The sequence below is a fragment of the Natrix helvetica genome (assembly GCF_964273705.1).
Source record: "Natrix helvetica genome assembly, chromosome: 1".
Classification (NCBI taxonomy): domain Eukaryota; kingdom Metazoa; phylum Chordata; class Lepidosauria; order Squamata; family Natricidae; genus Natrix; species Natrix helvetica.
Genome location: NC_138548.1, coordinates 326,733,455 through 326,755,450, shown reverse-complemented (window position 1 = coordinate 326,755,450; position 21,996 = coordinate 326,733,455). Strand labels below are relative to the sequence as shown.

The 21,996-nt window shown below is 41.8% G+C and overlaps 2 protein-coding genes across 3 annotated transcripts in view; one reads left to right on the top strand and one right to left on the bottom strand.

Annotated features, from left to right (window-relative positions):
• Positions 1-1,268, bottom strand: part of SHQ1 (SHQ1, H/ACA ribonucleoprotein assembly factor) — a 93,498-nt gene extending 92,230 nt beyond the window's left edge. The window contains exon 1 of one of the 2 annotated variants that reach the window (XR_014175651.1): positions 988-1,268. The gene's annotated coding sequence lies outside the window, so the exon portion shown is untranslated. The remainder of the gene's footprint in view (positions 1-987) is intronic. The other variant, XM_081956412.1, reaches the window with a different exon arrangement.
• A 1,081-nt stretch (positions 1,269-2,349) lies between these two features.
• GXYLT2 (glucoside xylosyltransferase 2) overlaps positions 2,350-21,996 on the top strand; it is a 38,904-nt gene continuing 19,257 nt past the window's right edge. Inside the window, exons 1-3 of the mRNA XM_081937095.1 lie at positions 2,350-2,934; positions 19,866-20,058; positions 20,313-20,444. Coding sequence (XP_081793221.1) covers positions 2,636-2,934; positions 19,866-20,058; positions 20,313-20,444 — 624 coding nt within the window. The 5' untranslated portion in view covers positions 2,350-2,635. The remainder of the gene's footprint in view (positions 2,935-19,865; positions 20,059-20,312; positions 20,445-21,996) is intronic.

Below are 21,996 nucleotides of genomic sequence, written 5' to 3'. Positions count from 1 at the left end.
CACCTGAAGGCAAGACAAGAAGCAATGGATGGGAATTAATCAAGGATAGAAGCAACCTAGAATTAAGGAAAAATTTCCTGACAGTGGAACGACTTGCCTCCAAAAGTTGTGGTTGTTCCAACACTGGAAGTTTTTAAGAAGAGATTGGACAGCCATTTGCCTGAAATGGTATTGGGTTCCTTGACTAAGCAGGGGGTTGGACTAGAAAACCTCCAAGGTCCCTTCCAACTCTGTCATTCTATTCCAGGGGTCCTCAAACTAAGGCAGAGGGGGGGGGGAATATGGCCCGCTGAAGCCATTAATCCGGCCGGCGCAGGACCACGAAGTGGCTCCGCCCACATCGGCCCACCTACCCGCTGGCCCCCACCCACCTTCTGGAGACAGGGGAGGCCAAAAACGGGATGCACGGAGGGGGGGGGGGAGAGATACACACACAATCAGAAGTCCCTCACCCCCCCCCCCCCCCCCAAGCAGCCACATCCCTTCACTAACCTGCTTTCCACCCCCAGGAGCATAACAAATTTAAGTTTAATTTGTGTGTATTGTTTAATAGACTACTATATTGGCAAAGTGCACCCAATCACACGACTACCTAGCGATGCCCCCCCAGCCAGTCTGCCCCCCCAACAGTCTGAGGGACTGTGAATTGGCCCCCCGTTTAAAAAGTTTGAGAACCCCTGTTCTATTCTACTTCCAAATATGCTTGCAGTTCAAGCCTATGATTCCCAGCATGGCCAACGGATGGGGATGGTGAGCTCTGTAATCGAACAGTTTACAGGAAGGCAGTTAATATATGGAAACTCTGAGTTGCGCCCCCTTCCCCCCCCCCTACATTTTGGATGAAAATGACAGACGACCGCTATTAATTGGCCCTTTCTCTACGGGCTGCCCAGCCTTTGACTCCTGCGGTCCCTCCTTCATTTACTCGCTGAGCAATTAAAGTAAGGAAGGAGGCGTGCCGCCAATGAACCCCTCGCCAACACTCACCTATCTTGGAACCTTCAACCACTTCCACGCGCATCTACCCGCGTTTCCGCAATTTGTTTCTCCGCCTCCAACCTTTCGATTCTCTGACGGCGGTAAAGGCTCCCTACGGGCCCCAGCCTACCGCCAATCCAACTGCTCTTCAGCAATAGGAAACCGTAAAGCGTATAGGAAGGCGGGCTCGGGGAGGGGGGGAGGGGGCGGATAGAGAGTTCATTGGAAGAGGTTAGCCAATCAGAAGTGGCCAAGGTAGCACGAAAGTGATACGGATGCTGGAAAAGGGGGAAAAAACAAAGCCGAACGACCCATGCAGCCGGGGATCCACGTGACAGATGCCAGGGCGGGAGGAATGCCGGAGTTCTCGTTCTGCGCGTGCGCTGCATCTGAGCTCGCGCGGCTTTTCTTCGGTTCTGGTCGTACGAAGAGGGGGAAAAACCGTGGGGAAATCGGCTTATTTTTGACTCGCTTTGTTGATCGACTGTTATTAGCTGTTTTACCAATACGGGCGGAACGATAGGCCATATTGACTGACTGTGTTAACGCCATCTAGCTAATGGCATTTAAATAATGGAACCTAAGGTGGACAAACCACGATTAAACAATCCTTAACGAATGAAGAGGAATCTACGTGTCTCAGGATAATGTTGCAGGATGTAATCTGGGTGGGTTACCTCTGGTCCCGGTGACCCACCCAGATCCTTATCTGGGAGGTTTTCCTTGCACGGGGATTTAAATATCAGCAGTTAAAGAGTAGCATCCTTTGCACGTCGTTTCACGAGAAGAGTCCTGAGCTCCTTTCAATAGAATACCTTATGCCACCAGACTTGAAATTTTGGCCTTAGACAATTTAGAACTTTGCCGTCTTCGATCTCATGTAATCATAATACCTAAAATTACCTGCTTCAATGTCCTACCCGTCAATGACTACTTCAGTTTCAACCACAACACACGAGCACACAATAGCTACAAACTCAAGGTAAACCGCTCTAAACTCGATTGCAGAAAATACGACTTCAGCAACAGAGTGGCCAATCCCTGGAATGCACTACCTGACACTGGTTTCTTCCCCAAACCTCCAAAACTTTAACTTTAGACTGCCTACTATTGACCTCACCACTCCATTCCTAAGAGGTCTGTAAGGGGCATGCATAAGCGCACCAAAGTGCCTACTGTCCCCATTTATTCGTACCCATTTCAAACGATTGACAAAGAAATAAATAAATAAATAAAAGCATGAGAAAACGAGAGAGGCTGCGCTGCAGACTGCCACGTGCACGCTGCGCTGAAGACCGCCACGTGCACGCTGCCCTGGCATGAAACCCGTGCCTGGTACGGTGCAGAAGCTATACCGGTTAGACTCGTCCTCAGCCCCGCCGCTTTGTAGCCGAGGTGGTTTTCTGAACTTTACGGTAAGGGTCTTCCTGGCCCCTCCCTGCTTGGCCGCTGAACTGCGGGGCCAGTGTGGCGCTGCTGCGCGCCGCCAACTCCCTCCTTCGCGCCCGACGCTTCGGGCGGCGGGCGAGCGAACGAGCGAACGAACGAGCGAGCGGCTTTAAAATGTCAAAGCTGGATGCAATTTGCCAGCGCGGGAGCGAGAGGATGAGGGGGACGTCTCTTCGCCGGGGCTGAGGCAGCCCTTGCTTGCCGGACGATGAGGCTCTCTTGCAAAGTGGTGGCCCTGGCGCTCTGCCTGGCGCTCCTGCTGCTCCTCTACCTCTTGGTGGGCAACGCCGACGAACCGCCTTTGCCAGCGGCGGGGGAAAGCCCCTCGGGACCCGTGGCCGCCGGGAACGACGTCGCCCCGCCGCTCCAGACTCGCTTCAGACCCGTCCAACCGGCGGAGCCAGAGAAGGAAAAGGCGGCTCGGGTTTCCAAGCGGGAGCCACGTCCCCACCGAAAAGCAGGCAAACGCAGCGCGGGTCGAGCCAGAGGGAAGTCAACGAGCCTTCGGTAAAGCCTTTCGAATCGATCCCTTTCTTGCGGGTGGATCGTGTCTTGAAACAAAATGGGTGGGTCGGTGGGGATTTGGGAGAGATGGGGCCTCATCCTTCTCTCGGCTCCTAGGGCGGGAACCGGGTTTCTCCGAGAGGTACGCCCTGAGCCACGCTGGTAAACTCCGTGGGTTTTGCTTTGTAAGAGGTGGGGGGGGGGGGGGGGGAGTCATCGAAACTTCATCCGATTGCGGTTGGAATTCTTATTTGAGGGATTTTACTCCAAAATACAGATTGGTGCCTTCCGTATACTCTCAAACATGTGAAAGATGCATGGCACAAGTATATTCACAGGGATACTAAGCCAGCATGCAGTTTGTATTTAATAGTGTAGAGTCCAACAATCATGTTTAATGTGTCATTTAATCATCAGGATGTAGTGGTAGGGAAATGTATATTTTTATGCATAATTTGTAAAACTGCTGATTGTATGTGTCGATGTTAGAACTCTGTGTGTGTGTGTGTATGTGTGTACACACACAGTGAAGAGCCACATCTCTTTTTCTGGAACATGCATATTTGCTCATAAATATAATGTTTTGTGAGGTGGACTCACAGCTGTATACAGGATGTTAAGCAGCCTTTAGAGATCCACTCAATCTCAATATATTCTCCAGTTTTATACCCATTGACTAGTAGGTGGAAAAAATAATCAGTTGCCCAAACTGATTTCCTGAAAATGTTTCTGTATCAGCAACTGAAGTCCTCCATGCTTAATCCTTTGTTTCTGGAATGTTTATACTCTTCTCTGCTTACTATTGTTTCACCCTTAATGGTTTTCCTCTATAGAGATAACAAAGTTTTGAATTACTTGGAAAAGATGACATGCATTGGCTTCCTGTCCTGTGTATCTATTCCAACTAAATGCTTATAGTAATGTTCATAACTGCTAGTTTACATGTTGCTGGAAGCTTTGTGGGAATTTGTCAGCAGTTCCACATTGGAGTTTTCTCATGTCTGCTCATTTGGAAAAAGGAATGAAGAAGCATGGCTTAACACAATATTTGAACTAATAGAGAGACAGTTTGGTCAAATGATTAAGGCACCAGGCTAGAAACTAGGAGACTTGAGTTCTAGTCCTTAGGCATGAAAGCCAATAGGGTGTCACTGGGTCAGTCACTCTGTTAGCCCAGCTCACCTCACAGAGTTCTTTTTGTGGAGAAAGAAAAGGAAAGAGGAGCATTAGGTATATTCACTGCCTTCAATTATTTAAAAAAAAATAATAAAGGCAGGATATAAATAAAATTAATAATGTCCCAATTCCAGGTCCTTGGGAAGGACTTGACAGGTGGATAAAAATGCCAAATCCAGTTGAAACATCTGTGTGATGGCAACAAACCATAACATTAAAAATAGACACTTAAGTTCTAAATTTTATCAGATGCATGGAGGTTGAACTAGAAAAAGGGAAGAGAAGAGCAATAGAGATGATGAGAGACTTGGATGTTAAATCTTCAGGACAGTTGAAAGGACAAGGTGCTTAGCTTAAAGAAAAGAAGGCTAAAGGGAAGCATGATAGTAATCTTCCATAACTTGAAGGATTGTTGCAGGGAAGAGGGTGTAGATTTATTCACTGTAGTGTCTTAGCATAAAGCAAAGACCAGTTAGTGAGATGCAAACTCAAAATAAGGAGTAATTTTTGACTATGAGATCTATGAAGCAGTGGGATCGGTGCATCCTGGAGTCATCCTGAATGTTCCATCATTGGAATTTTTTTAGAAAAAAGTTGTGTCAGGGTAATGATTTGAGAGCTGACCAGCTGCTACAATGCTATAATACCGGGAATGAGTCAGCAAGCTTTTTGGGCTGCTATCACTTTAAGAGCCTCTAATAAGAAGAGGCCCTGTTGGGGGTATCTCTCTCTCCTTGTATGCTGTAATTGCTGTTTGTTTGAGGTCTGACTAAAGTACGTATATGTATATATTCTTTGTAGATAAAACCACTATTTAAATATAAACCTCGCTTTACTGTATTTGCTTCTTGATTGTCTCACATGTTCACACTGTGCACACTCTGACAGGTTGGTTAGGCATTTCCTTAGGACATGTGAGGATTCCTGCAGTGGATGGACTCAAGCACCAACAATGATTCAGATCAGGATATTGATGCCAAAGCAATTTAATTTTTTTAAAATTTTTATTTAGTTATTAAATTTGTATGCCACCCATCTCACTATCAAGTGACTCTGGACAGCTTCGAGTACCATAAATAACAAAATAAAACAGTTACAAGATTAAAGCATTAAAATATGGGGCATTAAAAGTTAAAACATTAAAACTAATATTAAAGTAAATAAAAAGAAGCAATGCATATTTGGGTGGAAGTGGGACCTTCTGCCAATCTACTAGCCACCTCTAAAATGGGACTGCCCCATCAGGGTCCCAAGCCAGTTTGCCGAACCAGATTTTATGGCTCCTTTGGAAGGTCGAGAAGGTAAGATCTCATCTTGGAGGTCAATGATATTCCAAAAGACAGGAGCCATGGCAGAGAAGACTCTTCTCCTGCCCCCGTCAACCACAGTTCTTTGGCCAATGTGATCTAGAGCATGCCCTTTCTCCCACAGTAAATGGGGTGGGCTAATCCTATTGGGCTGAGATGATTCCTTAAGTGACCTGGATCCATGCCACAAAGGGCTTTAAAGGTGATAACCAATACCGTGAATGAAACCTGAAAGCAAACTGGGTAAAGCAATAACTTATTTTCCCTATGGAAATAATGGTAACCAAAAAAATTGCCATTAGTTTATCCAGCTTAAAAGTCCTATTTTTTTCATATAAAAGATCAGTCTTAAAAAGCAGCTCTTGATTTGTTCATTCTAAAGGTTCCACTGATTACCAAATGTCACGACAGGTGTGTGGCTTTACCGATGCTCGTCTGATAATACGAGGTTGAATAATTAACCAAACAGTCAACATGCTTTTAATTTAGACATTAATTACAGCTTTTTATATAAAGGCAATTAGAAAATCATACTGCAATTTATGCCTGTTATGCTACTTAAGAAAAATAGGGTGAGAATAAAATTGCTAGACAATAATAGGCTTTTAATTTGGTAAAGTACAAATAATTGCTGCATGCTTTCTCTGGGTTGAAATAAATTGCTCTCGCCCCCTTTCTAAATCAGGGCGACCTCATCTATCAAACAAAACAGGTCTGCTTTTGATTCATGGTTGCACAGAAATGTTCCAAATGAAAGAATGCCCCATTTTCTGAGATCTTATTCTTTATCCTATTAAAGCTCCAGGTTCCTAACTTGCCTTGTATCTGATTGAGAAGAAGGAATGTTTACTGTGACCACTAGTGAATCATGGATGGAATTCAAATGGCTGCATTAAAGCAGGATTCTTTTTCTGTTAGCTGCTGTGCCTCCTGAAGTCATTTTTCTTCAGAGCATATCTTCGATGATCAAGAACATTTCAGCCAGTAGCAAATGAATACATTACTGTGGGGAGGGGAAAAAAACCTCTGGTGAAAAGGGCAAGTAAGGATGTAACCTTACATTATAGTTAAGCTGACTTGAGGGTGGTGGAGGAGAAGGATATAGTGAAAGCCCTTTACATGTGAAAAGATCAAGACTCTGCTTTAGCTAAGGTGTTGGAGACTTACTTGGATAAGTTTACTTGAAAGAGGTTGGAAGTGGTTTTCCCTTCCCTTCTTCTCAGTCACTGAACTTTCCTACTGTGCTCCTGTCCATCACTCACCAGTTCTGATCCTGCTCAACTTCTCTGAACTGAGACCAAATAAACTAGATGCCCTCATATGAACACAATCAGAACTCTTACCTTGCATGAACAGAATGTTAACTGTGCCTCTGTCATCAGAAAGATATTGGGGGAAAATGACAGGGATTCGGCACATATCTCTGCTGGTCGAGCAGTTAGAGCAAAGACAAAAGATGAGTAGGATAGAAGGACAAACTACCTTTTGCTTGCTGAATATAGCAGAACTGGGGTGTCGTGTCTGCCACAAAATTGGTGTGAGGGAAAGCCTCCCATTTAGCTGAATAGAAAGGAAAAAGCAATGGTAATTAAGAATAGCTGCTTTCAATGGAGAGCATTCCATATGCCACAATGGAATGTAACCTATGTTGCAAATCAGCACTGGGTTTTAGCAATTCCAACTCAAAAGGTTTACAGCCTTTAAAGTTCAGAAGGGAACTTCAGAAGAAAGACACTTTGCTTAAGTCTGTTTACTGCACACATGTGGGAATGCACAGCAGTATTTCCCTTCCTAGAACATTTATGGCCAGCTGAACCTGGAGCTTCTGTTGTTACCTCATTCAGGGATTTTGTGCTATGAAGAAGCAATGTGCATACAGGGGACCTTCCTTGTTGTAGGTTGAAATGGGTGGTGTATGGTATAGCACCCTTATACAATCCTATCTCTCTTCCTTGCATACAAGTAGTCATCGGTTTACAACTGGTCAATATGTCTCCCAAAAAGTAATTGAGATCTAGTTCTGGAGTTATAACGTACAGCATTGTACGTTATATGACTGCATTTTGGGCACTTGGCAAACAGAGTGTATTTATGGCCATTTGTTGTGCCCCATGGTCATACGACTGTGATTTAATGACTTTTTTTTATATATAACCAATGTTTACTTCTGATTTTTGGCTAAAACACCCCATAGTGAACAGAGGGTTCACTCAGTGATTGCAGCATTCACTTATCAACTTCAGATTCGTGTAATAATGGTGATTCACTTAACTGCCACAAAACGTAATGGTAAAATTGCTTTATAACCATCACAACTTACAATCATAATGGACAGGCATCATTATGATTGTAAGTCATTGGAGAAATGCTTTGCTAGTCTCGCACTGAAAAATGAATACAAATAAGGGAGAATCTCTTAAGGGAGGAGAATAGGAATTTATCTCTTAAAAATTATTTTATCTGTTTTGTTTCCTGAAACTTACAATATTGCCTACAATGCCTAAATTAATAAGTACAGTGTTCTCTAGTGTTACCCCTCTATCATGGGTTTAAAAATGTGTAAATTAATAAGTACAGTGTTCTCTAGTGTTACCCCTCTATCATGGGTTTAAAAATGTGTAGACCTTTTTAACCCCAAATTATACGAAGCACAGCCATTTTTGCCTAATTTTCCATCAATTGAAATAATACCAAGAAAAATCCAGTATTTATTTTATTTCATAAGCATATGTAATACTAGGCAGTTGGTATTATGGCAGCTCGGAACATTAAACATATACCCCATTAAATCATATAACTATTAAAAACTTGGGTGATGAAAAAGAAGTTGCTAATCATCGTGTTCTGCCTTTCCCTAAAATTTCTGTGACTCTGCTTTACAAATTAACTGAGTCACCAGATTCTGACTGATAACATTCTTGGTTTCTCAGATCATTCATTTTCTGCAATTGTTATAATTGATCTAAAATGCTGTCTCAAAGAAATATGAGACCAGTACTATACAAAAACTTTCAGAGTTTTAAGGGTTTTTTCATGTTAAAGGACATTGGTGTGTAAATGTAATTCCCTGCTGTGAATTACACAGATACAGACTCATGTCACAGTTTCTTTCTAAGCTGCTGTTAGTATCCCTTTTGAATTAAAATGTTTTGTAAAGTTCTTTATTGGCACTTATTATTGGCCCCTTCAAACTTGTTCTTGTCCTGGCTCAAGGGCTTATCAGAGAAATCAACAAGGTAATTAAACTGTAGTCTAGTCCAAATGTAGGGATGATATACCATGTTATCCTGCTAGTCATTGAAGTTCCATGGAAAAAATAGGGACAGTTATTAGGTTGAGGTAAATGGTCAATATTTACAGGTAGATAAACAAAATTTTAAGTCAAGCCATGGAAAGTTTTGATAGTTTATGGTTGCATTGCATTTTTTATTTTTTGCTTAATCTATGAATCATTCCTTTGAAAGTTTTCATGTCTGATGTGATGAAATATTTCACATTTGATCTTAAGCAGTTTGTTAACATACTGTATGCAAGTTATTTCTTGATGTTTTACTTTTAAAGACATTAAATTTAATGGCACAGTTCATGTAATTAGTTATAATTACTGTTGATTTCATGGATTGGTCCTTAAAGCCATAGTCTTTTTCTACTGGATTTGATATCTGATCTAGGGGTGAAATGCTACTGGTTTGGACCGATTCGCCCGAACCGGTAGTAAAAAAATGCTACTGGTTGGGGCCAACCAGTAGTTCTGACAATCAGCTGTGCAAACAATCAACTATGCCGCGCGATTTATATTCGCTAGAAAGTAGGAAATCCTGCTTTCTAGCAAATCTAAATCTTGCGGCACAGCTGTTCCCCCCCCCTTCGCTGTTCTACTTAGCTTTGCAGACTCAGAAAAGGCTTCTTAATTCTCATTTTTCAGCGCTGCATGGTAGCGCCTGCAAGTGCGCATGTGTGCGAAGCAAACAGCAAAGCGAACCGGTAGCAGACTTCAGAGCATTTCACCCATGATCTGATCCTGTTATAAAGGTTTTGAAAAATGTTTGTTTTCAAATCAAATGAGCATCCTTAATTACCAGAGGAGTATGGAACCAATACTAAAAATTTAGAAAGAGTTAATGTTTAACAAAGTAGAAAATCAATCAATGGTTCTAAGGCTAGAGAGAATTACCAGCATTTCTCAGCTGCCCTGAAACTATCAAAAGATTGGTGAAATGTTGATTATTTTGTAAAGGTGGAAGGGAAAAGCCTTTGATTTACTTCTTTGTGGTGTTATAAAGGCTAGCAGCAATGTAGTATTGGTGGAAAACAATTTGCACATAGTATGTTCAAATTTCAGAGCATGCTTAGTGACAGTAAATGCAGTACAATATCCTGACTGTGCTGCTTAAAGCATCAACTCAGCTCTGGGTAATTAGCGGCCTTAAAAGATTTTGGCTTTTTTCTGGTATTAATTGGCTCAGTGTGGTATGCTTCCAGGGCACTTTGCCTATAAAGTTTTTCACATCTGCTTTAAATTGGACTCTACATTTTGTTGCATAATCATCTTGGGAGATATCTAAAATTTCACTCCAATCTAGTTGAATTTTATTTGTTCAGGCTGAGAATACTTACAACTGTCTTCTGGGCAACCTCTCCTTTAAATCCTTGCCTACTGAGGCTACTAGATAATTGCAGCTTCACAGATCACGTTTATCAAAACGTTGATCATTCGCAAACATGGGTGCTCTTATGCTAATAAAATAATAATAGCCAGTTAACTATTTTCATTCCCTAAACCAGGGGTACCAAATTCAAGGCCTGGGGCCGGATCCGAGTTGCTTAGATCTGGCTCGTGGGACTGCCCTAGAAGGACTGGCTCACAGTACCTCTGCCAGCGAAAACTGAGCTCAGGAGGGCCACATGCTGCCCTCCTAAACTCCGTTTTTGCTGGCAAAGGGTTGTAGGAGGCCGTTGCAGCCGAAAAAGGAGCTTGGGAGCCTGTTTTCTCTGGCAGAGCACACGGGCCACCACAGGCATCCCCGACATGAGTGACGTCGAGTTGGTTATGCCCACCCTGGCCACATCCACTGCATCCCACCCCACCCCTGAGGTCAAACACAACTCTGATGTAGCCCTCAATGAAATCAAGTTTGACACCCCTCCCCTAAACTGTCATTTTTTTTAGTGTTGGGTCCAAGTTAGCAAACCAAGAAGACAGAAGGCTGGAAACAGGAGGATATCCTTCTTCCTTATCCAGAATCTCCTCATCTTCTCTAATGAGCCTCAGCGTAGCCAGGCGTGCTTCCGCTCTTCCACTTTCTTTTCTAGCAGCACAATGAGTTTGCCCTTGGTGCAGATGTAAGCGGGATCCACCTGATGTAGGAACACAAGCATCATATCTTTTGTGCATATCGCCAGACAAGATGTATCCACTTCTATCAATCCCCCAAAGATTGTGCAGCTCCAGCCAGCTCCTCCCTTCACACAGTCTCTTGTATAGACACTAATGAAAAAAAGATCACAAATTATCAGATGAAATTCAACTTCTCTGTTGCTTGCAGTGTCCTTACTTGCCAGAAACCCTACTGTGCAAATTACTTCAGCATATTAGTAATTAGGGCTCCTGAAGAAGAAATGCTTGCATTTGATAGTTGTATTGTATACCTCTTGTACCTAGCATTTGTAATAACTTGATACTTTACTTAAAAGTCTAAAAGTTTTACATTTAAAGAAATAATTTGGGAAAATAAAAGGTTTGATTTGATAACAATATACAATTGATTGTTTGGCTATTAAGTTGCTGCTTAATATTAGGTCTACCTGCAATACTTCTCCACAATGAGGAAGCATTCTTTGTGTGTTACATACTTTGTGTGACTCAGTCCTAGTTGAATTAAGACGGGGTGTTTCTGTCTCAAACATCCTTCTGGGGTTAGGTGTGGCAGTAGCCACAAGCTCAGACAGTGCAGGTGAGATGTTTGCTCCAATCCCTGATGTCCTTTAGAAGCTGGAAGATATCTGACTGAGTGCTAAAAACAGGTATGAGGACTGTTGCGTACCTTCCTCCGGTGCAGAATAGCAATCCTTGAGTATGTTTGAACACACTATAGTAATGGCAATCAGAGGCACGGTGTTTCAGTGGCTTAATTGATGCTGGAGATGGTCTCAGCTTTGATAGGTCGAGCCAAGGTACTGTGTGGCAGAGTGAACTTTTGTCCACCTTAACAGTTTAAAAGTATTTTCTATGTAAGTAGAGAGGTACGACTTCAGTCAGGAGATGAGCTGGTGCTCTGTACAGATAATCAGTTTTCTGATGACTCTGAACCTTCCCATTGTGCTGCCCAATTGCGAGGCAGCTCTGGGAATGGAGGGCCCTTGGTGATGCTGCAGGAAGAGCTGCATGTCTTTCTCTTTGATGTGAAGCAAGTTTGCCTTCCTGTAGCACACCTCAGAGAGCACACAACCATTTCCTATAACAGTGATGGCGAACCTATTGGACGGGTGCCACAGGAGGCACGCGGAGCCATTTGTCAGGGCATGCACGCGCTGGCCAGCTGAGTTCACCCTTTTTTAAAGCCATTTTTCACCCTCCCCAGGCTCCAGAGACTTTATAGGAGCCTGGGGAGGGCGAAAAGAGCCCCCACCAACCCTCCAGAGGCTTCATGAGCTTTCCTGAAGCCTCCGGAGCACAAAAAAATGGCCCTATGGGCAAACCGGAAGTTCGGGAACGCACTTCCAGTTGGCTCGGAGGGTCGTTTTGAGTGCTCCAAAGGCTTCAGGGAAGCCTCTTGACGGTCCCTGAAGCCTTAGGAGCGCTTAGAACCAAAGGCTTCAGGGACCATCAAGAGGCTTCCCTGAAGCCTTCGGAGCGCTCAAAATGACCCTCCAAGCAAACTGGAAGTGACTTCCGATTTTCTTGGAGGGTCATTTTGACTGCTTTGGAGGCTTCAGGGAAGCCTCCTGAAGGTCACTGAAGCCTCCGGAGGGCTTCCCGGGGGGCGGAGGAGGCTGTTTTCATCCTCCCCATGCTCCTATAAAGCCTCTGGAGCCTGGGGAGGGCAAAAAAAGCATGCAAAAATGGGGGGGGGTCGCGCCTGTAGTTCGTGCATGCTCACTGGGGGGTCACACATTGCATTATGGGTGCAGCATGCCCGCACACGACCCCCCTGTGCTCCCCCCACTTATGACACGCTAGCCAAATAAGGTTCGCCATCGCTGTCCAATAACAAGGATGGTACCTTGACATGTCAAACTACTACTCTCCAATAGGATTGTGATCTCCTAGCTACTGTAATAATGCCACACACTAATAATGATAATGATAATGATAATGATAATAATATAATGTACTTGGTTGATACCTAGGACGCTGGCAGCAAACCGTATCAACCATTAGCACCAGTCACTGGTATTTGTAATGCATTTTTGAATGTTCAGTTGGCTGAGTTTCATGTTTAATGAATAAAGTAAATAATATTAATAATACTAATGCTAATAATAATAATAATAATAATAATAATAATAATAATAATAATAATAATAATAATAATAATAATGGCAATAGAGTTCCACAGATTTATGCTTTTATACTTTAGTTAGCCACCCCTGGTATTGAGCTATGAAGCAACTTGGGACTTTATCCCCATAATAACAACCATGTTGTTGTCCCATGCCATCATGGCTGCAACACATGGGTAGTCACACATTAGGCCTTGTTTTTGTTTCAGAACAGATGGCACCCGATTGGGGGATGGTGGAAATTAACACCTGCCTTTTGTCATAGGCAGATGTTCTTTGACTGCTGCTGGGATGAATAGGGCTACAGATCTCTACAGGAAGGATAGACCTATTTGACCGCTGAGCCTGCTGGAGTGGCATATAAGTGTCAGTAACGAAAGGAATAAAACAAATGCATTTAAATAAGATATATGGAAATATTCCATAGTTTAATTTTCCTGTATTTATAAAGACAAAAAACGGAGGACCCTTTGGGAATAAAACAAAGCTTTTCTCTTGGAGGAGATCACTTCCGGTTCCTGTAGGTGACGGACGTGTTGTTCGCTGCTCGTCTCCCCGGTGGGCTCCTTTCAGGAGCACAGGAGGCCCTGGAGGGGTCTCCTGCCGCAGGGCTGCTTGCTGGAATCCCCCAGACTCGGCGGCAGCCAGCGGGGGTATTTCCAGCCTCGCCCCGGGGAGCGGAGGGGGGCATGAAACAGCTGCCGGCTGCCTGCCCTTTTGCCAAATGGGCTCCGGGAGGAAAGAGTTAAGCAAAAAAAGAGCAGCTGAAGTGCCGGTGGGGAGAGATCCGCCCTAACCTTGATCATCGTTAACAGATAAGCAGCAGACTATTGTAAGTTTTTATTCAATCGATTTGAAACTGGAAGATTAGAGGGGGGTGTTTCTTTCTCTTTACCCCCCCTCGGACAAAGCGGCATTTGAACTATCTCTCTATATATCGGAATGGAGAGAGAATAAAGGCTGACTTGCCACTTGTACTAGCTATGTGAGAAAGATTGATATCAGCTGCAAGAGGTGATTGCTGAGCTGCCTTCTTAAAAGGAAAAAACTTTATGGAACTCCTTGTTCTTCTCCCTGTGAAAGGAGGAGCCAAGATGGCGCTCCTCCGTCTTCGTCTTTGTACTTATAAATGAAGCCTGCCTTTTGAAACTACCTTTGGAAAAAAAAATCTCTGGTAATTGTTTTAATACCCCCTCTGAAGGTGCTCTGGATCTCTCCTGTTACGTGGGCTTCCTGATTAATTTTGACTATTTAACTTTTCCTCTTTCTGGTGTACCTTTGTGCCTTGGAACTGTGAAGGAGAACTAACTTTTCACTTTTGGGATTTGCCTGCCGCCTTGGACCGGCACAGCTGCGCACTCCTCTGACGCCATTTTCTTTGCAAAAGACTTATCATCCCTGAACGCAGATAAATGGAGCCCAAAACACCACCAATGGGCAAGTCATTCTCGGTTCCAGCTTCTGCCACCTCCAGTCCAAGTATGCAGCAGATGAAAATTACTTCATTGTTACAACAAGAAGGGACTGGAGAGAGCTCAAAAGAACTCTGTTAACCAAATGTTTCAGGAAATTGTGAAGGGTCAAAATGAGTTGAAAAAAGAGGTGACAGATCTCAAAGATGAACTCAGAGCTGTACAACATCATATAACAGAAAACAAACTAAGAATTGGGGTGTTGGAGGAGGGGGCAGCTGAATTGGGGGAGGAGGTTAAGACAGTCCGGAAGGGAAATTTAGAACTGGAAAACTTTATGGCAAAAATAGAACTTGAAAGAATGTCCTTTTTTCTCAGATTCCAGAACCTACCAGAGACAGAAAATGAAGATCTTAAGGATACTATGAGTACAATTTTAGCAGAATATATTAAGAGAAATAAAGAACAGTTGTGGTGGGATATGGATCTGGTTTACAGGATTAATTCAGCATATGCTAGAACACACAATGTTCCAAGGGAGGTACATGTTAAGTTTCTAAGGAGGACCACGAGGGATGAGGTGCTAGGGGTCCAAAGGGAGGGACCATTACAATATAAAGTTAAAGAAATTACCATTCTTAAGCAAATTCCGAAAAAAATAAGGGAAAAAAGAAGGAAATATTCCTCTTTATCAAAGAAATTATACAATAAAGGAGTTTGGTTTAGATGGTTATTGCCAGAGGGAATGTTGATTTATTGGGAGGGAAATAGAATTAGAATTAATACAGTGGAGGAGGCAGAAGCCTTCATTAAAAAACTTATTTCTCGCCTAGAGGACGAAAATAGGGGAGGTGGTGAAAAAGGTAGTAATGTGCAAGATATGAAGGAGGGGGGGCTGTGGCTCCATCTGGGGACAGGGAGGAGGGAGCAATATCGAAAAGGCTCAGGTCACAAAAATAAATGTATTTGAAATACATGTAATTGTTGATATACTAGAAAGTGACAAAGAAAGAGATGATTGAACATATGGTTGATATAATGTAAAACAAGATTCTGTTTATGCTTATCTTTTATACGTTATTTTTAACATTGTAAAAATTGTGAGATTTGGGGGGATTTATACCACCGGCACGGGAGCTGCCAAAATTTTCTATGTACCTTTCTTACCTTTCTCTATAAATGTTTAAAAACCAATAAAATTCTTCTTTAAAAAAAGCTTTTTTCTTGATTTTTTTTCAGGCTCTTTCTCTTCCCACCTCCTCCCCTTCCCATCCCAGGAGAGTAGTTTCTTCTGAGTGAACATAAACTGAATTTTGCTATGCCTATACTTAGGATTGTAGTTTCAATTACGTGTAACAAAAACATTGCAAAAGTGCAAATATATTTTCATGCTGCGATTGGCATTAGTTTCAAAATAAGCACGATTAACGTAGACTAAGATATCTGGGGCTGTTTTTAGCAGATAAGTGCTGCTTTGCCAGGCTTTGAAGTGATTGGAAGTTGATAGGAATCAAGCTGAAGATGACTGAAATTCATCTAAGCTTCCGGGAAAGGAAAACTATTCTGTTAAAGTTGGTCTTTTGCCAGACAGTCCATAGGAGATCCTAATAGCAGTGAATCTGCTTGGGGGCTTGAATGGTTGGTATAGCGCCTTTCCCAGAGCAGAAGGAAGATTGTTCTCTGCAATTGTTTTTCCAAGGCTTCACATAGCATTGTTTGAAGTGCTTAATGCTTGCTTAATGCTTGCATTGCATAGACTTGCAGTCGTATTGTTTTTCTTAAGGGATGTCATGTAATAGAGGCACTTGTTAAATTCTTACTTTTAATCTTCATCCAGCCATTGAGAATTTGTCTCCGCCACCCTATGATCTATCCATACCACCCTGTCCTCTCTAAACAATCTGCGTAAGTTCTGCTTATGAGATCTAATGAAGTGAGTCATAAAGCTTCAGTAAAATGTTCTTCTTTTTGCAATTTTGCTGAGTATAGGTATCTAGCTATCTCAGGTAGAAGCAAGGAAAGAAACTAGCAATCTACTCCCTAGTCATGTTGATTCAGAAGGTCTTACCAAGGTCCACCCCATTTGTGCTTTTGCCAAAAGCTGCTACCATTACTGCTAATAGCAACTTATGTGTACGTGTATCTATTCACAGCACAGGGATAATTGTTGTGGTATGCATTACCTCTATTTCTTTTTATGACTTCTTTTATAAAAATATTTTTTGGGGGTTACGTTTTGTCTTTTAAAAGTTAGCTAAACCTAAAACTTAATAAATGTAAATGTTAGGTATTTATTTGGCTAAGGGCACCATGGTAGATTTATTGAGACAATAAAAACGTAGTGAACCAAGAATGTTTGTGAATCTTCTTTAAATCTGAATTCACATCTTTGAGGAATACTAACTTTCTGCACTTAATATAAGGCCAAGATATGATTGTGGAGCAATTTCCAGATTGTTGTCTGGAAATTACTAATCTGGAAATTGCAAGTTAATTGACCAGGAGTACTGTATCTATTTCTTTACTTATCTGAATGTATTCCCTCTACTATCTTCAAAGACTGAGGTCGATAAAAAAACACTCAAAGTACATTTGAAATACTTCATGCATTTAGTTTAGAAGTTGATTTTAAAAATCTAAAACTGCAACTGATCTTAGTGTATAAACAGTTGATGCTGCTCCCTAATGCTATATATAAATTCCGAGGTTGAATTTTGTGTGTGTTCTGCAATATATAATTGTTAGGAATGTTTATAATATTGACAATATATAAAATTACAGCAAACCACTAACTAGGTTGCAAAAGGTGAATAAATTTAAAATAAAACAAAAAGTCTTCGATTGGAATGAAGAATGATCTAAATGAGTCATCCTGGAATAAAAGTCCCAAAAACAAGGTGCTACCACAAAGAAGGTTCTCTCCCTGATATTCAGATAGCTGAATTTGCAAGATCTTACGGATATGGTTTGGTGACTGGGCTTGGGAATCTGGGAGTGTAGCAGAGCCTGTGCAATGGTTACATTGCGTTGATGTTGAGGATTTTGTTTTGACTGCTAATTACACATGTATTGTTGTTTTGCTATCATATTTTTAATATGGTGTTTTTAATTGTTGCTAGCTGCCCAGACTCTTGAAATGGGCAGCTATATTCATTAAAATAAATACTTCCAGCGTTACACACCTGAAATGTGGACAATTGGGAAAGCTAAGTTTTTGATCTGTTTTGACAAGTTGGACTGAATAGTAATTGATGAACTGGTGGCAGGTTTTATTCATTCATTCCTTCCATTTCTGTAAGCGGCCATCTCTGGATGGCTTACAATTCTAAAATTATAAACCAATTAAAATACAGGTAGCCCTCGACTTACAACCATTCTGTTAGTGACCATTCAAAATTACAGTGGCACTAAAAAAAGCGACTTATGACTGCTTTTCGTACATTGCCATTTGTAGCAATAGTACCTAGACTTACATACTGCTTCACGGTGCTTTACAGCCCTATCTAAGCGGTGTACATTGTCAGCCTATTGCCCCCAACAATCTGGATCCTCATTTTACCCACCTCGGAAGGATGGAAGGCTTCTAATCTTGAGCCGGTGAGAATCGAACTGCCGAATTGCTGGCAGCTGGCAGTCAGCAGAAGTAGCCTGCAGTACTGTATTCTAACCACTGCGCCATCATGGCTCTTTGTAACTTTCTAGCTGGCTTCCAACAAATAAAGTCAAGGCGAGAAGCCAGATTCGCTTCACGATAGCATGATTCACTTAACTGCAGTGGTTCGCGTAACAACCGTGGCAGAAAATATTGTAAAATGGGACCAAACTTACTTAATGCAGCCTTGTTCAGCAACAGAAATTTTGGGCTCAATTATGGTCATAAGGCGAGGACTACTGCCATTGGGCCACCAGCCATCAAGGTCCAGATGCATGGCCATAAGTCGAGGACTACTTATAATTAATAAAACAGTAAAAACTTCCAAAAAATACACCTGAAATAATTTATCAAGTAACAGTAAAGGTGATTTCCCTATAGTTTAGTGTAATGGAACCTGTGTTCTTCCGCTACTGATCATCCCTTAGGATTGAGTTGGCATCCAAGACACTGGATGCCCTGATGTTTCCAAGAATCCAAGGCTAGGCGTCATCTTCTGCATAAAATTAGTGTTCCTGGTTAAAGGGTCATTGGCACACTAGACTTTTAGGGGTTTTCATGCTTTAACGGGAATGCATAGGCAACAACCACCTCAGTGTTGCATTTTTGGTATAGAGCTTGATTTACTGACACAATTAAGAACAAGCCTTAAAGAAGTGGGCAAAAGACATAATAGTCAGAAGGGGGAAAGAAAGAGCACACAAACCAGAAGCAACCAATTATACACTTTAATAATTCAGTAGGCTTTTCACTAATTGGCTGGAAAGTAAATACTATTTGCATAAATGCCTTGTGCCATTATTTATCCATTGCAGAAATAGAGGTTTAATTAAGACAGAAGCCTATGGACTTTTAAGCAATTAATTAAATATATTGCATTGCTGAACTAGTGAGGTGCTGAAATCTAATGTCCCTTATGGCACAAGTAGATTTATGCTGCAATATGGAACAGCAGTTATTACTAGACATTTTAGTTTCTTGGTGAGAAAATATGGGCACTTTTTACAGAAGAAATAATCTGAACACCATTGGTATTTTACATTACAAGAGCCAGGATTCTGTGCTGAGAGCCATGTTTTCAGATTAATAACATTATTGTAAATAAACCATTTCTATCTGCATGTCAATTCTGGGCATTTCAGAAGTCCTTTGAATTTGTGGTCAACACAGTGTTAAACGGGGAGCTGCATTTATTGCTAAGTGGTTATATCAGTAATTCAGGCTTATACAGAAAAGGCAGAATGATTAAAAGCTGTGGGGGAGAAAACCATTTAAGTAACTCTGCCTCCAGAACAGTGAGACCTTTGCCATGTTGAGCTGTGGTGGCGCATTGGTTAGAGTACAATACTGCAGGCTACTTCGCTGACTGCCAGCTGCCTGCAGTTTGGCAGTTCAAATCCCACCAGGCTCAAGGTTGACTCAGCCTTCCCATCCTTCCAAGGTATGTAAAATGAGAACTCAGATTGTTGGGGGCAATATGCTGACTCTATACCATTTAGAGAGGGCTGTAAAAGCACTGTGAAGCTGTGTCTAAATGCTATTGCTATCTCCCAATCAGCAAGGCTGCTGGTCTGATGTTAGAACCATTTTCATGTCTCACTTGTGATTATTTTCTGAAGCAACTGAAACTACCCAGATTTTACTTGATAACAGTAAATAATTTTTGTTGCCTCTGCTATGTGGAGTTCCCTCCATATAATAACACCCAAAGTAAATTTGATAGAAAGCAGTTGAGGAAGATGTTATCTTAATCACATGTTGGTTCAGTAACCTAAATGAAAATAAGCGGTGGCAACCTCTTCTAATATATATATATTTCTTTAATCATGGTACCTCTAAAGTGTTGATTATGATCCATGTACATTTTTAAATAATTACTTTTAGGAGACCAAAGGACCAAAAGCATTCTGCAGCCCAGTTTTCTTCAGTGCAATGGATGCATCTTGCGGTTGTAGCATGTGGCGATCGGCTGCTAGAAACTCTCAACATGCTGAAATCAGCAGTTCTTTTTAGCAACAAGAAGCTCAAATTTCATATTTTTGCTGAGGATTCCCTGAAGCCAGAGTTTGAGAAGAAAGTGAGTCTCTTTCAGTGATTTCTTTGTTTAAAAACAACCGCTAAGCCTCAGATTTGTCTAAAAGGCTATAGATTCACTTAGAAAGCTCTGTCAGCCGTGAGTTAATGGTGGCTGAACTTCTGCTCCTAAACTCTCAGTAAAGCTCAGTCTTAGTTAGTACATGATGTTAGTTGAAGATATTTGAATAGCATTTATGCTCCCATAAGCACCCTCCCTGTAATGCTAATTTTCCCTTTCCTTCTTGTGCTTTGCAGTTAGAGGAATGGCCTACCTCTTTCTCAAAGAAGTTTGAATACAATATCTACCCAATCTCCTTCTCAGTTGGAAATGCTGAAGAGTGGAGAAAATTATTCAAGCCATGTGCTGCCCAACGTCTCTTTCTTCCGGTAAGGTACTCAACATGTCATATGTAAAGCTGAAAAGACATAAGAGGCTTTGTTGGTCTTAAAGTTAAAAACCTACATGCAAAGTGGTATTATGGTCCTTATGCCCGCAGTTCCTTTATTGCTCTGTTGTATCTTTTCAGAACAAGGAAATCAAGATCGTAGTTCCATACGTTTGTTCAACTGAATACAGTACAGTAACAAAGAGATGTAACACATAACATCTAACTTGTCTCAGCCAACAACAAAAAGATAGGGATTGATTGGTTTCATGCTTCATTGGTTTTATTTCAAGATTTGTATTATGAGGATATCAGAAGGGTATCAAGTAGATGAAAATATCATTTACTGACTTTGTGGCTGATTGCAGTCTAAATTGAATTGCCTGGTTTAAGTAACCATTCTGAAGATCCAATGTTTCCTGGATATAGGTCCCCAATATCCATCATTCTCATGCCTACTGGGAAAGATGGAATTTATGAACTAACATATATTGGGATTATTGTAACCAAGGCATGAGACTGATGGAAAGCCAGGGCAGCAGTAGAATGCATTGGAAAAGAAACTGATGCAGTGTGGATAGTACATGTTTATTGAACTGGTTCTGATTCTGGTTTAAATTACCTATGTTTAATTATGGTTTGCAGGGGATGCGGTGGCTCAGTGGCTAAGACACTGAGCTTGTCGATCAGAAAGCTTGGCAGTTTGGCGGTTTGAATCCCTAGTGCTGCATAACGAAGTGAGCTGCCATTACTTGTCCCAGCTTCTGCCAACCTAACAGTTTGAAAGCATGTAAAAATGCAAGTAGAAAAATAGGGACCACTTTGGTGGTAAGGTAATAGCATTCCGTGTGCCTTTGGCATTTAGTCATGCCGACCACCTGACCACAGTCTTTGAGGGACCAAAGAGATGTCTTTGGACAGCGCTGGCTCTTTGGCTTTGAAACGGAGATGAGCACCGCCCCCTAGGGTCAGGAACAACTAGCATATATGTGCAAGGGGAACCTTTACCGTTGCCTAATTATGGCTGGAAGATTGTATTGTAAGTCGCACCCAATTAGAGAAGGGATATGGTAATAGTTGAGATTGTGGGAAGGAGAAATTTAGCTTACTCCTCCAGAGCGTGATGTCTGAAGACAATCCATTCTCTGCAGATGCTGCTGCTTCTTGGGCAAATTCTCCAGAGATGCCAGTGGGGGATTTCCTCTGTGCATATATCACACTGCAAGAAAGATTTTCCCATCAATTCTCAGCAGGAGGAAATTAATTCACCTCTGTGCTTTCTGCTATTCTGGTAATTACCAACTCCATCCACTGAAACTATCAGCATTTATAATCAATGAAGCACATAGTGTCTTCTTTGGGGCATTCTTTGGCTTTTTCAATTATCCAGGGTGCATCAGCAATAATGACTTATATTTCTCGGCCTTTTCTAAACACAGCTTGAACATCTGGTGTCTCTTTTTCCATGCAGAGCTCTAATCTGCATTGGATGATCCCAAGTATTATTTTGCTAGCGTGTCAGATTAAGGATATTGCATGATAGTTTAGTTGCA